Consider the following 16,677-nt stretch of genomic DNA (forward strand, 5'->3'; position numbering starts at 1 on the left):
CACTGAGCACTCCACTCCCTCTCACCCTCATCACCACTGCCCACCACCAGTCCCGCCCGCCCCCAGCTGCCCACAGGCGCCATGGCGCGGGAGGAGCTGTCGACGGAGATCGTGAACCGCGGCGTGGAGCCGTCGGGCCCGGACGCTGGCTCGCCGACCTTCTCGGTGCGCGTGCGCCGCCGGCTGCCGGACTTCCTGCAGTCGGTGAACCTCAAGTACGTGCGGCTCGGGTACCACTACCTGCTCAGCCACGGCGTATACCTGGCCACCATCCCGGTCATCGTGCTGGTGTGCGGCGCCGAGGTGGGCAGCCTCAGCCGCGACGAGCTGTGGCGCAAGGTGTGGGACGAGGCCACCTACGACCTCGCCACCGTGCTCGCCTTCCTCGCCGTCCTCGCCTTCACCATCTCCGTCTACATCATGTCCCGCCCCAGGCCCATCTACCTCATCGACTTCGCCACTTACAAGCCCGCCGACGAACTCAAGGTAGTAAGCTCATCCATCTCCTCATGCTTTAGTTTGGTAAACATGCTTACTGCTTAGCTAATTACAGAGTAGATCACTGCATCTATTTGCATGCGAGCATATGTTATACCCATAGTAGTAGTAGTAGTACATGCTAAATGCCGATCCGGGTCGTGTAGGAACATGAATCACAAGTGAATTTATTGGTAGGATTTCTTTTTGCTAATTAACTTCAAACACGAAACCTTGATGGCATTTTAGATGTAGAAAAGTATGGAAAAAGTTAGACCAGAGAAATGTTTGGGAGTATTATCAGTTTCTTGGGCGGAAGATCCATCTCTCGAGGTCGACATGTATAATCGCACAAGTCACGTTTGGCACACACGAATTTTGCGTGAGACGTATAGATGGATGGAACCCTATGGAATTCCCTCGCGTGCTAATCTAGCTATCTTGTGAACAGGACCTCCTCACTAGATAACATGAATGCGAAAAACATGTCCCAAAGTACTTCAGTTAGCCCTTTCTTTTCTTCTGTCGTAGAAATATTTGCTCTTCATCTGAGAAATAATGCAAAACGCTATGCAGCCGTGATAATCAAACCGAGTAAAATGTTTGCGGGTAAAAATATTTTAGTAATTCATGGTTCAAAAGATGATTAGCACGGCCGGTAGACGGTGCTAACAAGGCTCACAAAAGATGCAAACAAGAAACAAGTCCGAGCCGGATTAGGCAGAGCTTCATCTAAAAGTTGAATGCAATTAAACCGTGAGGCCCTAAAGTTAATTTTCATAAGCTGTCATTCGAAATCAGGTAGTACAGAAAAGTTTTTGGCATTTTGGGTGAAATAGACAACCAACAAAGTACACACGTAGCTAGCTGGTTGAATATACGAAAATGCCGTTTGGAGGCCGAGCACCCTGGAGGCCGTAATCTCGAGCGTCTGTCATCATAGCGATCAGCTGCAGGCTCTCATTAATTTCACGTATTCCAGCTCATAGGCATCCACTACACACTGTATTCTTTATTTACGTACAGTGTCAGCCCATGTATAGTCGATGGTCCGCTGTCCGGCTGCTCAGACATGCTATCGATTCACCCATCACGTCCAGCCAGTGCGCGCACTATAAGAACATGGGCTGGCATGCGCTCTCATGTTCCCATTCAGATCCATCTGTTTCAGAATGTTGAGGCTCACGATCAGGCCGTTTGGAGGCCATCTGCTTGTACCAGCGAAGAACAGCACAGGCCATGCCCGTTGCAACACAGCAAAATCGCACAAGAACAGCACCGTAGCCATGGCGTCGTCGTCTTCCTCAGCTCGTTCAAGACATAGGTGGCAACAAGAACTAATCACGAAATAAGATGATTTTTCGCAATGCGAAACACTACAAGTGCCATCCCCAGGGGCTCGCTACCCATACATTTAACAAACATCAAAAGAATGAGACACGTGAGCAGGCTTCTTCTGAATTTCACACGAAGACAGCTACAGAAAATATATAGCAAACATCAGGTGACAGGTTTAGAATGAAGAACAAGGCAAGTCACCTCCTGGTCCAACAAGATCCCTTTGACTTTGACACGACCACGCCGTCCTCCTCTCCATCCTCTGATGCCGTATCACCGCTAATATTTCCAGTGCCTAGCTCACATGAATCGGCCACCCTTTGTACGAGCCGCAATCCCTCTCGGTGACGAATATTTGTTCCGTCTGCTCAACTGCTTCGTATTCCAGGGGTACCCATCCCTACGCACTGGCTTGGAAGAAATCAAGCCATCTTGGACACCAGCAGTTCCGCTGGTCTCATCATCAATCGAGGGCGCGTCGCCAACTCCATCTCTCAAGACAACCTCGACATCCAAAGGAGGAGCGAACCTGCCTAGAGAAACAACATCGAGCCAGATCTGATTTTAGATGAAGAAATACGGAAAGCGACAATCCAAACCACTTACAGACCAACTAGGGACATCCCCATACCGAAAATAGGCGAAAATCCAGAGTTAAACGGAACATTACCCTGCATCTGATTTCTCGTAGAAGAACTCCATGCCATCCATGGCGAAAGCGCGGACCGCCTCTGCTCCAATATGCTCCATCCTGCGCACTGCCTAGCCTCATAATGGTTATCAAGCGAGCCCACAAGATACATTTACTCTCAATCGACTGCAGTGGGCCAAATTCAAAGCCGCCCACCGAGAACATCATGTTCGAGCGAGGCACCGGTTAAACGTAGGCCCACGTACAAACCGTGAACACGACAGAGACGGCACCGGTGTATTTCTTCTTACTATCGATCGTATATAGCTCTAAAGGCTGACTACACGCATCCAGATGTTAGAAACGGTCGACCGAGATTACGGCCTCCAGGGTGCTCGGACTCCAAAATGCCTCTCTCTCTCTTTCAACTTTTCTGTTGCACAACTACTCTTCCACCTATTGTTATACGGCTACATATACCAGAAGGAGTAGAGTATAGCTAGTGGCTCGTTGAGATTTTTTTTTTTTTTTTTGCGAAAGGCTCATTGAGAAATTTGGTATAGATATATGGCTCAAGCAAAACGAAATTACTCCCTACCTCCCCATACCCGTACCTGCCCCGGTCCCTCCTTTAATACGTTGCCAGTCCTGGCCAGCTGCCACCAATCAGAGTAGCCATCAATGTTGCATTAACTTTGTATATACAGAGTAGTTTAATGGGAGCAGTATAAACTGGTGAGTATCGGACCCGGCATTATCTGATTAGGCGTATCTGGGCCCGGCCCTTGTGAATGAATTAGTGAGTGGGGGCGGCCCGGAAGTTATGGCGATAGATGGATCGCCATCGAGCAGGTAGAGGGAGGTTTCGGCTGGGGTAGGTACGTCGGCCGGTCGTCCAATACGGTTGGCAGCTCCCGCACACACGCACAATCAATGACCCGCCCACGAAACCAATCTTCTTCTGAAAATGAAAGATTTTTTTTCTTTTTTTAGAAATTACAATGTGCGTCTTGTTCACGTTGTGATCTCGGCTCCGGCCGCTGGATGGATCGTTGGCGAGAAAATGCAGGTCTCCAAGGCGGAGTTCATCGACCTGGCGCGCAAGTCGGGCAAGTTCGACGAGGAGAGCCTGGCGTTCCAGGCGCGGCTGCTGGCCAAGTCCGGCATCGGGGACGAGTCCTACATGCCGCGCTGCGTCTTCCAGCCCGACGCCAACTGCGCCACCATGAAGGAGGGCCGCGCCGAGGCCTCCGCCGCCATGTTCGCCGCGCTCGACGAGCTCTTCGACAAGTGCCGCGTCCGCCCCAAGGACGTCGGCGTCCTCGTCGTCAACTGCAGCCTCTTCAACCCCACCCCGTCCCTCTCCGCCATGATCGTCAACCACTACAAGATGCGCGGCAACATCCTCAGCTACAACCTGGGGGGCATGGGCTGCAGCGCCGGGGTCATCTCCATCGACCTCGCCCGCGACATGCTCCAGGCCAGCGGCGCCGGGCTCGCCGTTGTGGTGAGCACCGAGGCGGTGTCGTTCACCTGGTACGCCGGGAAGCGCCGCTCCATGCTCATCCCCAACGCCTTCTTCCGCGCGGGCGCGGCCGCCGTGCTGCTGTCCAACCGCCGCAGGGACTTCCGCCGCGCCAAGTACCAGCTGGAGCACGTGGTGCGCACCCACAAGGGCGCCGACGACCGCGCCTTCCGCTCCGTGTACCAGGAGGAGGACGAGCAGCGGATCAAGGGCCTGTCCATCAGCCGCGACCTGGTGGAGGTCGGCGGCCACGCGCTCAAGACCAACATCACCACCCTCGGCCCGCTGGTGCTCCCCTTCTCGGAGCAGCTCCTCTTCTTCGCCGGCGTGCTGTTCCGCCACCTCTACCCGTCCAAGACGTCCACCCCGCCGCCGCCGGCCGCCAACGGGGACACCTCGGCCGCCGCGCCCTACATCCCGGACTTCAAGCGCGCGTTCGAGCACTTCTGCATGCACGCGGCCAGCCGCGACGTGCTGGAGCACCTGCAGCGCAACCTGGGGCTCCGCGACGCCGACCTGGAGGCCTCCCGCGCCGCGCTGCACCGCTTCGGCAACACCTCCAGCAGCAGCATCTGGTACGAGCTGGCCTACCTGGAGGCCAAGGGCCGCGTCCGCCGCGGTGACCGCGTGTGGCAGCTCGCCTTCGGCTCCGGGTTCAAGTGCAACAGCGCCGTGTGGCGCGCCGTCCGCCGCGTGCGCCGCCCGTCCAGGAGCCCGTGGCTGGACTGCGTCGACCAGTACCCGGCGCGCATGGACGCCTGACCGACCGAGCGAGCGAAGCAGGCGCACGTGCTAATAATTAAGCGAGGTAAAGGAACACGTCGTCATCGCACCCGCGTGGGTAAGTGCAGGCTAATGGAAATGATGCTATCGATTTGCATGTAACTGCATGCAGTGCCGCTGGTTTAAGGTTTGAGCTTTGGTTAATTTGTGCTGGTGTTGTAGCGGTTATCTATTATTAAGGGGTTTAATCATAGACTACGTACCATAATGCGCAAGTGTATGTGCGCGCTCTTGTGAAACTTATGTGAACTTGTTTATCTATGTGCAATTTCATTACTTTGGACATTGGACTACTGTTTAAGACTTTATAATTATGTAAGTTCGGTGTCTCTTATGGATGGGATACTCATATGTAAATCATCTACTGCCTCTGTTTCATAACGTAAGAATGTCTTACATTATGGGACGGATGGAGCATACTACTAATTACTCCAGGAGCGAAGCATTTGAGTAAGATGATGCCGCAAGAGTAGATCTTTTCCTGTGTTCCATGTCTCAGTGCTCTCCTCTTGATCAATAACTCTATTAACCCGCTTCTTAATTAATAAATAAAAAAAATCTTTGGCCTCGGTTTTAGAAAATAAAAAAGAACCAAATGTTACAAGAAGCACTCTATATGTTTATATTTTCATGCGGTTTTGTTTCATGTTTTCATTATTGCATCAAGAAACTCAGTTAGAGTTTTTATTATCATTTCCTCTTTTTTTCCCCTCTATTTTCATGTTGTCATGGTATCCCAGGGAGGATGAAAGGAGTAGTGCTGGGAAGGCACCTGCTTTTGAATGTAATTTTCTTGCCCAAATTTCCAACAAGCCAGGCAAAATACTCATCAGATATACACCAAAAGCCACATGTTACCTAAGGTGTTTTTCAATAGATGGAGCTAAGTAATCAATAAGGTACATCAGAGCAATCAAAACATAAAAGAAACATGAATGTTACATCTACCCAGCTACACGACCACAACTGCATCTCCAACATGCGGTAGGTACCGTTAGGAACAAGAAATGTGTGTTCCTCGATGATCCTTGACCATGACCCCGATTCCTTCCGAGCCCAAGTCCAAGTCAAAAGCAGCATCAAATGTTGATTTTCAGATGGCCTTCATTTGGCTTCATCCAGCCCTCCCTCGGCTTGCAAACTTTGAAGTGCTTGCTGCGTGTAGTTTGTCACTTGTGTTATGCTAGCTCGCACCAAGCGAGCAGGGTTTCAACATTCTCACCGTTACCACTTGCCTTCTCTCCCACCATAAGTACCACCCCCTGTAAGTACCAAGTCCGCTAAACCAAGATTACTCAACAAATTAATGTTTCCTCCTCGATTGAGCAGTTTCTCTAGTACCACTGAACCCCGAGTGGTAAAGTGTTCTCAATAAATCTCCAAATATCCCATTTTTTAAAACTTCCTTCGCCTGATCGCACGTGAACAAAAGATGTTATATATCTCCGCACCCTGATGAGAAAAATAGGATATCCACCTTGGTTTCTAACATGGCACTTAGCAAGCACCCACATCCCGGAATGATAGTATGTGGCCCTCCAACCAAATATTTTGTTTTCTTTTGTACGGTCAAGTCATAACTTTTCCCAAACCCGGCTATCGCCAGCCACACTTGTTTCATCTAGTAATTGCACACTTCTTTTGGATTTGTGATCCCACCATGTATAATACACATATCTGACCATAACAATCTCGTCTAAGTACGATGACATCCAATGAAATCTTCTCTTCCTAGAGTTTAAGGAATTTGTTAGATTTGATGGACATCCATCAACCAAAACAATTCATCAATCAGGTCATCATCCCATGCACCATCTATAGGGTTGATCAACTCTTCCACTAATTGCCAATTAAAACATTTGGATGGCTCATGGGAATCAAATTGTCTTCCCTTATTTCTATCTGGCTACCATCACCAGCGTGCTAGATACATCCTCATTTAAAGCACTCAAGTTCAACCAAAGTACTTTGCCAAGGATCTTCTGCTCTTCATTCTTTCTTTTAATAGTTTTCGACCAGGAAAGTACTTGGCATGAAAAACCCTTGCATACAATGATTATGTATATATCAACAGTCTCCACATTTACTTAGCCCAAAGTGCCAAGTTAAAACCGTGAAATCACGAAATCCCATGCCTCCTCTTTTCTAAGGTATACATAATTTCCACCAAGCCTTCCAATGAAATCTTCGATGTTTCTCCGTCGCGCCACCAAACTGATTAATAGCATTGAACATCTATTTACAAATCTATTTGGAAGTTTGAAAACCATAATAGCAAAATGGTGGCATTGTTTGAGCTATAGATTTATGAGAACCTCCTTACAACTGAAGCTCAACCATTTCTCCTTCCATACCTTCATTGTGCAAATTATATCCACCAAGTACCGAAAACAATCACTCATGTCTGCTCGAATCAGGGTTGACCGGTTGATCTATTAGGGGCCACCTATTCATCATGTGACTGAAAACGCTTCCATGATCATTTCATTAGGTGGGCCATTGGATCTAAATCCAAGGGGCATATCCTGCATCTTTCACTAAAGGAATAAGGCACTTTGCCGTCTGCCATGGCTGACAACAAAGGCATGCCTGACAGACGGCAAAGGCCTTTGCCGTCAACCAGCAGACAGCAACATGTCCGGCTGAATAAGCTAGGGCAAAGGCCTCTTTGCCATCTGCTGGCTGACGGCAAAGATGCAAAGGCCTTTGCCATTTGCTGGCAGACGACAAAGAGCCTGGACGACACACGTGGCACCTTAGGTCTGTTAAGGGTTTAACGACGTGCTTTGCTGTCAGGAGGCAGACGACAAACATCTTTGCATCTTTGCCGTCGGCCAGCAGACGACAAAGATGCAAATGCCTTTTGATGTAGGGTGGAACCCTATGGTGACGATCTTTCACGTTTGGAGTGGATCCTACGGGGAATCACGAAGAACACGCGGATGAACTCGAGGGAAAACACGGGGAGAACGAGAGAAATCACTAAACCGACAAGAGATCAATCACACAAGGTCTAGATCATCGAAGCACGAGTAGCACGAGATACAAAGTCAACAACGGATGATACACGAGTAACCGTTCTTCTTCGTGAGGAGGTCTTGAATCCACGAGGGGATCTTCCCGTAAAGGGGTCTTGAATCCACTTGGGGGATCTTCTCCGAAGAGGTCGTGAGCTCCGAGGAGAAGTAACCAAGTGGATGAGCAAGGCTCTCACACAAAATATGAGCTAAACCAATGCTAACTCTAACTAGGAGGAGGTGGGGGAGTATATATAGTGCTAGCCCATGAAGGGGTAAGTGAGAGGGGGATACATGGTCCCTTGGCCCGATCTCTGCGCACAGGCAGGCCGGAAGTTCCAGGCGGGGCCGGAAGTTCCAGGCTCCGGAAGTTCCGGGCAGGTTCCGGCCGGGTTTCGGGCTATCCAGAGAGTTGGCGTGCTCGGGGCCGGTCTGGACTCCGGGGGCCGGAGGTTCCGGGCAGGCCGGAAGGTCCGGGCTTTCCAGAATCTTGTCCCTGCTTCTTCTTCCTTCTCCTCTTCCTTGCTTGGCCTTGGTCCTTGGATCCTCCATGGTCGTCTCGGTTGTACCTGAGTGTATGCAAGGTCCATGCATGAGGTAGTAGCCATGTCTCACATGTGGAAAGTGACGGTTCGAAGAGGAGTGAGTTCACCTTGTGCCCAATGGCGTATGGTCAAGGTCTCGTCATATGTCCTCTTGGGGCTTGGAGAGTAGTCGGAATGTACATGGGGATGAACGTGGGATGCTCCGCATCATCTCCCCCCCCTTGGGAAAGATCCGACCTCGGATCGTGATCCTCATCACCTTGGAAACGGTTGTCGTGGACAGACTTGTAGTTGGACGGAGTTGAAGGCATGACGCAATCCAAGTACTCCAAGGTGTCTCCGGTATGTTGTACATGCAAAATGAGCAAACACAAGCGACACTCGGAAATACAATGGTTAGCGCACACAAAATGTCCATCAATTAAGCGTGAGTCCATGCGAAGGGATAGTGCGTGACAAAGCGCATGAAGCTTATCAAGATGATATAGAATGATATGCAAAGCATTCATGGGGTAATTAGCATGGTGCACAAAAGCGACAAATTCTACCATTGTGCAAAATGGTGTCATAATGGGACGGTTTATCAAGAGCATGAACATGGTAATTGGTGCTCAATGTGATTATGTTGTCATGCAATTGATGATGGGCAATATGATGTATGAATATGCCATCAAGGAAGATCACAACAAATTTGCTAAGGAACTGCACAAGCTCATATATCATGGATGACATTGGAATATAAGATGCAACAAGGCAATCATAATGTGAGTCAATCCATGCATGGGGTGCAAAATTGTGGTAAGTATGATATGTCCATCGAGCATGACATGTATGCGCACCAACAACAAATATGGAGGTGGTGGTATACCAATGCTCGATGCCATGGCATGAGTGGAGTTCCGAAGGTGCATCCAATAAGTCCGAGCGCTCCTCAATGTGAAGGTCCATAGAGCCAATCTCCAATGTCGCTCCTCCGTTCGTGAGATGTATCATGTAGACAACAAGAAGGAAACAACAATGAAAGAATGACCCATCCAATATGCGTATTTGAGGATGGCTCAAAGGGAAGGAGTTCACCTTTATGAGGATGTCGAAAATGTTGGTGTCGCTCATCATGTATGCCTTCACATAGCCAATATGTCTCATGACGGTAATGCCTTGTGTATCCCTCAAAATGAAAGAACATGAAAAACACTCGGAAAAACAAATGAGGTTAGCGGAAGTGCAAAACCTATCATTCGGGTGGTAATATACCCAACAAGTGTATGCAATATGCTCATCATAAGAAGGTACAAGGGAGCATTTCATAGTATGGAGGCATATGATGCAAGAACAACCAAATACAAGAGGCTCAATCAAACAAGCATGCATCACAAGTAAAGTGTCCAAGTCTCCAAGAGCACTAAGCATACATGCAACAATTGGAGGCAAGCGACAATGAACAAGATGTATCATGTGAGAGGCATGAACAAATATGTCATCAACCCAAGAAAGCAAGTAATAGCGGAATATGGGTGATGCAACATAGCAAGCAATCATAGCAATCAAGTTAAGCAAGCTAGTAGTGCGAAGATGCAACATACTAGGAGGAATCATGGCAAGCATGTCATTGGTGCAAATAGTGAGCATGAATAATTCACGTGACATAGCACTAGCATGAAAACAAGGTATGAGTAGAATGGCATGAATGTATTGGCGAGAGGCCATATATAAATAGCGATGGGTCATCTTGACTCTCCCAACACAACAAGCATCGATAGCATGGGGCACATGATAAACATGGCAATAGCAAGAAGGATCTCCACCAAGCATGCAAATACACATAGGGTCAATCATGGGAAGATGCAAGCAAGGGTCACAATTGCATGACAAAGGCATAGAAGCAAGTATAACATGCAAAGTGAACACGGTAAAATGAGCATAAGGGGACAAATGGTAAATAGCCCATAGCCGTGTGAGAGCCAAGTAGAAGAGATGCGCGTAGTCCTTGTGCAAAGGGAACGGTGGTAACGATAGTCCACGGGATCCCAAGTCGTCCTTGCTCTCAAGAGCTCGTTTCGTCAACTCATGGGATTGTGAGGTTGACGAGTGTTCATAAGTACCTACACAAAACAAAGACAAAGAGAAAATTGTGTGTGCATGGTATATGTACACATCATCCATCATGATGCACACATGCATTTGGTGGTTAGCACTAAATAGAGAATGCTCAAATAAATGGGATGTGTGATATAGAAACATGTCATCCATCATGAGAGGCTTGTTGTTATGTATGGCATAATGGAGACTCAAAGGATGTAATGCATCATGAGAAATATCTAGAGCATTGTTATTCATGGAATGCATATGGTGTACACTATCATGGGAATCATGCAAAGTATGAAATGCATCAAGATCTCCTAATTTGTATGAGGAAACTATGGGGGTCTCCTCATGAGCAAAAGTAGAAACATCACATGGAGAATATTGACAACATCCAAAACAATGCATATTTGGTTCAATGTGATCATGGCATGACATAGTAGATGAATTGCGCAAATCGTGTAAAGGAAGCATGTCAATATCATCAAAAGAGAAGCAAAAGCCAATGACTATCATCTCGTCATCTGTGCCATAAGTGCAAATGGGATTTATTTTAATGGGGCATGCATAGTTACTATGTTGAGATTGTAATGATGCAATATGGGAGATCTCACTCATAGCATATGACAAGTTCAATGGATTGTCAAACATGAAGTGACCAAAAGAATTTTCACATGATATCCTATGGAGCATAGCATCACAACTAGGCAACTCAACATGCTCATCATCATATTCATCATAAATTGGTGAGTCATGACATGAAGAAGTCTCACTAGCATGAAGCATGGTAATAGGTGGGTCAACATCATGGGAGCAATCGATGTCAAGAGAGTCCACTAGTGGGACAAGAGAAGCACCATCACCTATGTTACCTTTGGAGCATCGCTCATGTGCTGTAGGTGAGGTGTTGAAGATCCACTCATTGTCATCTTCATATCGATGGAACCATGTGGGAGGTGCATCATTATCCACCATGGCCATCGGTGTCTCCATTGGAGGGATGGACTCGTCGAGGGTAGGCATGTCGTCATGTAGGAGACCTAGCACCAAAGAAGAAAACACACTAGGAGTAGAGGTTAAGTCGTTAGAAATCATAGTGGCCTCACATGCCGTGTCAACTATCTCACTCACTAAGTGTTGTGGCTCACTCACTCCCTCAAGGGTGCTCTCACTCATATGTTTGGTGGAGTCACTCAAATGGCGCTCAACCTCACATAGGATGTGTGGCATGCTCTCACGTGCGGGGCTAGTGGTGGTCACACTCATCCTCTCATAGGAAATGCTATCAATGTCACGTATGGTGGAGTCACTCGTGTCACTCATGTGGTGGTGGCTCTCCTCACATGGCACTTGGGGCATCTCAACATATGTGGGTGTCGGAGAGGTGTAGGTGCAAATGTCTCCATGCGCGGTCGCGTAGCTTGACTCGGAGTATGAGTCCAAAGTGGGCGTTGTCTTCATGTTATTGAATAGGTTCGCGCTCGTTGCCGTGGTCGAAGGGGATGGTCCTTGCTCGACCGTCTTGTCACCATCTTGGTGTGGGAGGCCCATATGATGTGGCACCTCATAGCTCGTCTCCATGACCGACGGGAGTTTCCCATGCTCGGCCATCTTCCTTGGGGGGCTTCCGAAGATGGAAGTGTCGCCCTCGCTTGTAGGTGGTTGCCTTGGACTTGATGAAGTTGTTGTAGGCGTACTCGTGGGAAGTAGGCGAAGATGCCGTACGTCCAAAGGCGAAGATGCCTTGATGGCACTTGGCGAAGATGCCAAAGTGGTTGTTGTAGCCGTAGCGCCGTCTTGGTGGTGGTCGTCTCGCGGTCTTCTCTTTTGCTTATGAAGCTTCGACTTGGAGTGAAGTAGGGCTTGTTGGGACTTGTGCATTTGCGCTTGTGGAGCATCTTCATGATGATGGTGTCGTTGTTGCGCTTGAGCTTGAAGGCGTTCGTCGTCGTCATGCACATGATGCTTGGAGGTGACTTGCCCTTCATGACGATGTGGATCACGAACGTGATGGTGGTCACCATGCAGATGTTGACTTGGACGACTTGCGCTTGCATCTTGTTTGCGCTCCGAAGATGATCGACTTGGTCGCCGCCGCTTTGAAGATGACGAAGGGGAAGTAGACTTGATCAAGGCTCTAATCTCATCCATCCTTGCATCTTGCTCCTCTTTATGTGCGAAAAGCTTCTTCTCGATGTGCTCTTGCAATCTTGATTGTGCGCCTTGCACTTGTCGTTGTAGATCGAGGATATACGCTTTGGTGATGTAGTTGTTCACGCCGTTGTTGTTGTCGACGACCGGAGAGGAAATGCCTTGCCTATCCATCACAAGACTCGAGCAAATATGAGTGGGAGAAAGAGAAGAACTTATACCAATGTACCTTGACCGAAGTTGACAATGAATCAAGTTCACTCAAATGCGGACAATGAAATAGCACTATTGGTACCAATCCTTGTCGGTTCTCACACCTACACAAGTAAAGCTTATGGTGGAGCTTGGTGAGGATAGTGGCACAAAAATTTAATGCAAAATGTTAGCAAGAGTCAATAATGTTGAAAGAGATTCACAAATTCGCAAGCGAAACAAGTGGACCAATAGCAATATGGATGGCACACGGAAACACACACACGGATAGATAAGTGGGGTCGTGCAACCAAGGAAGAGCACAAAATGTGGAATCCACGCAAAACGCTCGTGTTGCACAACTCAAGAGAGACGCTAGCATGATTGCTCAACAGGCGGATACGACACTTGTGCACAACCTATAAGATGCAAAATGGATAAACTTTCTATCCCAAGTATGCTATGTATGTATGGTTCCTGGTGTTTCTCTCAAGATGATCCAAGATGATCGGATTTGACAATCTTATATGCAATGTGGTATGATGCTATGGCACTTGCTTACAAGCTCTTTGCTCTCTCTTTTTCTTTTGCTTAAAAGCTTATTCTCCTTTTCTTTTTCTTTTATGGCCACTTTTGCACAATGCACAAACCAAGATAGCAATTGTGTATATGCGGGAACAAACTTGCGACACAAGATATGATACCAAGATATGCACCACGATGATATGGTATGTATGCTATGGGAAGTATGATCACTAATGTGCACAAGTAATGTTGCCGGCAATACTCAAATGGCTAGTCTCGATAGGCAAGTAACGCAAAATGGGCTAGGGGTTATCAATGCAATGGCAAGGGGAATCTACAATGGAGGGATACCACGATATCAAGATGATATGGAGGTTACCGTCCGACGATGATGAGTGGCGATGTTCTTGATGTAGAAACCAAGATGATGGAGTCTCGTCCCTAAGTAGCCGAAACACCTTAGGAAAAGGAAAAACCGTGAACTCAAAATCTTAAACGTCAAACGTCAAATGGTGGTAGCGGGAATGCGGTGGTGGTTTGCACTTGGCAAAACGGAAGTATTGGTGGAAACCCGAGTAGCCGACGTTGACTGGGTTATGGTGGTGGAAGCGTATGATGGGCTATACACGTGTCGGAGTTGAAGTTGCCGTCCCTAAGCAGCCAAAACACCTTAGGAGACACAACTCTCAACATAACAAAATTGGGTTAAGTTGGGGTGGCGGAAGTGTATGGTGGGCAAGCCTATGCGGAAGTTATGGTGGTGGTTGGTGAAGAAGCAACTGTCCCTAAGTAGCCTAAACACCTTAGGAGACTCAAGTCACTACTCAAACAACCTCAATTGCTATGGGGAACAAAATGGGTTAGGTTGCGGAAGTCGGTGGTGGCAATGCGGATGATATGGTGGAAGGCCTAGGCAAAGATGCCAAAGTTCCAAAAATTTGATGGATTCAAATGGTGGTGAAACCAACGTGATGACCTCGGGCACGTTGATAGCTTCAAAACGAGCCAAAGAACACTCAAATCAGAGTTCGGAGCGAAAAGTTATGATGAAAAAGGTGAAAGAGGCGGATGCTGAAATTCTGTGCAATGTCTCTGGTTAGGCCGGAAGTTCCGGGGTTAGGGCCGGAAGTTCCGGGCTCCGGAAGTTTCGGGGGTGGCCGGAAGTTCCGGGGGTCACGGAAAAAGTCTGGGAACTTTGGGTAAACTCTCTGTTTAGCCCGGAAGTTCCGGGGTAGGACGGAAGTTCCGGGGGACGGAAGTTTCGGGGGTGTCCGGAAGTTCCGGGGGTCGTGGAATTTCGTCTGGGACGAACCCTAAATTCCAGGTTTGAGAACGGGGGTGGAAAAACACGATTTCCCGGGGCAAAATTGAGATGATTTCGTGGGTGGAAATGGGGGAAAAGAAGGGGAATGCTAGATCCACTCATAACACAACGAATCCATGGATCAAAATCAACAAAACATCATCAAAACCAACAAATCACAAAAAAAATTGGGGCTATTTTTGGTGGGGATTTTTGGATTTAGGACGAAATCAACAAAATCAAGCTAGAAAACAAAGGGTAGGGGCTCCAAAAACGTGATCAACATGGCTCATGATACCAAGATGATGTAGGGTGGAACCCTATGGTGACGATATTTCACGTTTGGAGTGGATCCTACGGGGAATCACGAAGAACACGCAGACGAACTCGAGGGAAAACACGGGGAGAACGAGAGAAATCACTAAACCGACAAGAGATCAATCACACAAGGTCTAGATCATCGAAGCACGAGTAGCACGAGATACAAAGTCAACAACGGACGATACACGAGTAACCGTTCTTCTCCGTGAGGAGGTCTTGAATCCACGAGGGGATCTTCCCATAAAGGGGTCTTGAATCCGCTTGGGGGATCTTCTCCGAAGAGGTCGTGAGCTCCGAGGAGAAGTAACCAAGTGGATGAGCAAGGCTCTCACACAAAATATGAGCTAAACCAATGCTAACTCTAACTAGGAGGAGGTGGGGGAGTATATATAGTGCTAGCCCATGAAGGGGTAAGTGAGAGGGGGATACATGGGCCCTTGGCCCGATCTCTGCGCACAGGCAGGCCGGAAGTTCCAGGCGGGGCCGGAAGTTCCAGGCTCCGGAAGTTCCGGGCAGGTTCCGGGCTATCCAGAGAGTTGGCGCGCTCGGGGCTGGTCTGGACTCCGGGGGCCGGAGGTTCCGGGCAGGCCGGAAGGTCCGGGGGCCGGAAGTTCCAGGCAGGCCGGAAGGTCCGGGCTTTCCAGAAGCTTGTCCCTGCTTCTTCTTCCTTCTCCTCTTCCATGCTTGGCCTTGGTCCTTGGATCCTCCATGGTCGTCTCGGTTGTACCTGAGTGTATGCAAGGTCCATGCATGAGGTAGTAGCCATGTCTCACATGTGGAAAGTGATGGTTCGAAGAGGAGTGAGTTCACCTTGTGCCCAATGGCGTATGGTCGAGGTCTCGTCATATGTCCTCTTGGGGCTTGGAGAGTAGTCGGAGTGTACATGGGGATGAATGTAGGATGCTTCGCATCACCTTTGCCGTCAACCAGTAGACGACAAAGCTGCCAAATAGGCCAGCCCAGTGCACCCCAGGTTGCATAGGTGGCTGCCACGTGGCAACTTTGCCATCTGCTGGCTGATGGCAAAGCTCTTTGCTGTGTGCGAGCGGACGGCAAAAACCCTGTATAGCCCTTGTTTTTCTATTTTTTCTTAAATTCATTCAATTTCATAGGATTTCACAGATATATAATTTTATCAGAAACTATTCAATGAATGAGCATCCATGAGCAAGCACAAAAACACACAATTTCAATTCATGAGCATCCATGAGCATGCAAAAAAAAGTTCAATTCCATCAATTACCAAACTGAGTTTGGAAGGTAATGGAGATGGACACACATAATTAAGAAAGTTCAACACTATCGTACTTAAAAGGTTTACACTAAAAAGATTAAGCTAAAGATCTTCACTCCTCCTCCTCCTTCTTCTCCTTCTCCTTCATCATCTTGACGCGCTTAGATCGGCGAGGCAGTGGGATGTACTCCTCTACCATAATTGGCATGGTCCTGTAGTCCCCCAGCCGCGGGATCGCCGGTGCCACCACCATCGCATGGTCATCGTCAGGAACCACCACCATCGTGAGGCCATCTTCAGGCACCACCCTTGCTAGGTCATCGTCAGGCACCACCATCACGAGGCCATCGTCAGCCACCACCATCGCGTGGCCATCGTCAGCCACCACCATCGCGAGGTCATCGTCAGACAGAATAGGCTGCACCTCCTCATCCCCGCTCTACTCCTCTTCTTCCCCACTCCGTTCCTCCTCATCCTCGTTGCTGCTTTTGCTATAGCCAGAGTCACTGCTGCTTTTGCTGTAGCCAGAGTCGCTGCTGCTGCTCCCATTGCC

General features: G+C 48.5%; 1 protein-coding gene across 1 annotated transcript; it reads left to right on the forward strand.

Annotated features, from left to right (window-relative positions):
* On the forward strand, window positions 1–5,088 carry LOC119291655 (3-ketoacyl-CoA synthase 10-like). Its single transcript, XM_037570456.1, has 2 exons — window positions 1–486; window positions 3,516–5,088. The coding sequence occupies exons 1-2, from the start codon at window positions 82–84 to the stop codon at window positions 4,731–4,733; spliced, it is 1,623 nt and encodes a 540-aa protein (XP_037426353.1). The 5' UTR covers window positions 1–81; the 3' UTR covers window positions 4,734–5,088.
* Window positions 5,089–16,677: the final 11,589 nt, after the last annotated feature.

The sequence above is a fragment of the Triticum dicoccoides genome, chromosome 4B, assembly GCF_002162155.2.
Source record: "Triticum dicoccoides isolate Atlit2015 ecotype Zavitan chromosome 4B, WEW_v2.0, whole genome shotgun sequence".
NCBI lineage: Eukaryota > Viridiplantae > Streptophyta > Magnoliopsida > Poales > Poaceae > Triticum > Triticum dicoccoides.

Coding starts and splice junctions, on each gene's coding strand:
- LOC119291655 (XM_037570456.1), top strand. CDS start 82: ATGGCGCGGGAGGAGCTGTCGACGGAGATCGTGAACCGCGGCGTGGAG. Junction 487..3,515: donor AGCCCGCCGACGAACTCAAG/GTAGTAAGCTCA, acceptor GAGAAAATGCAG/GTCTCCAAGGCGGAGTTCAT.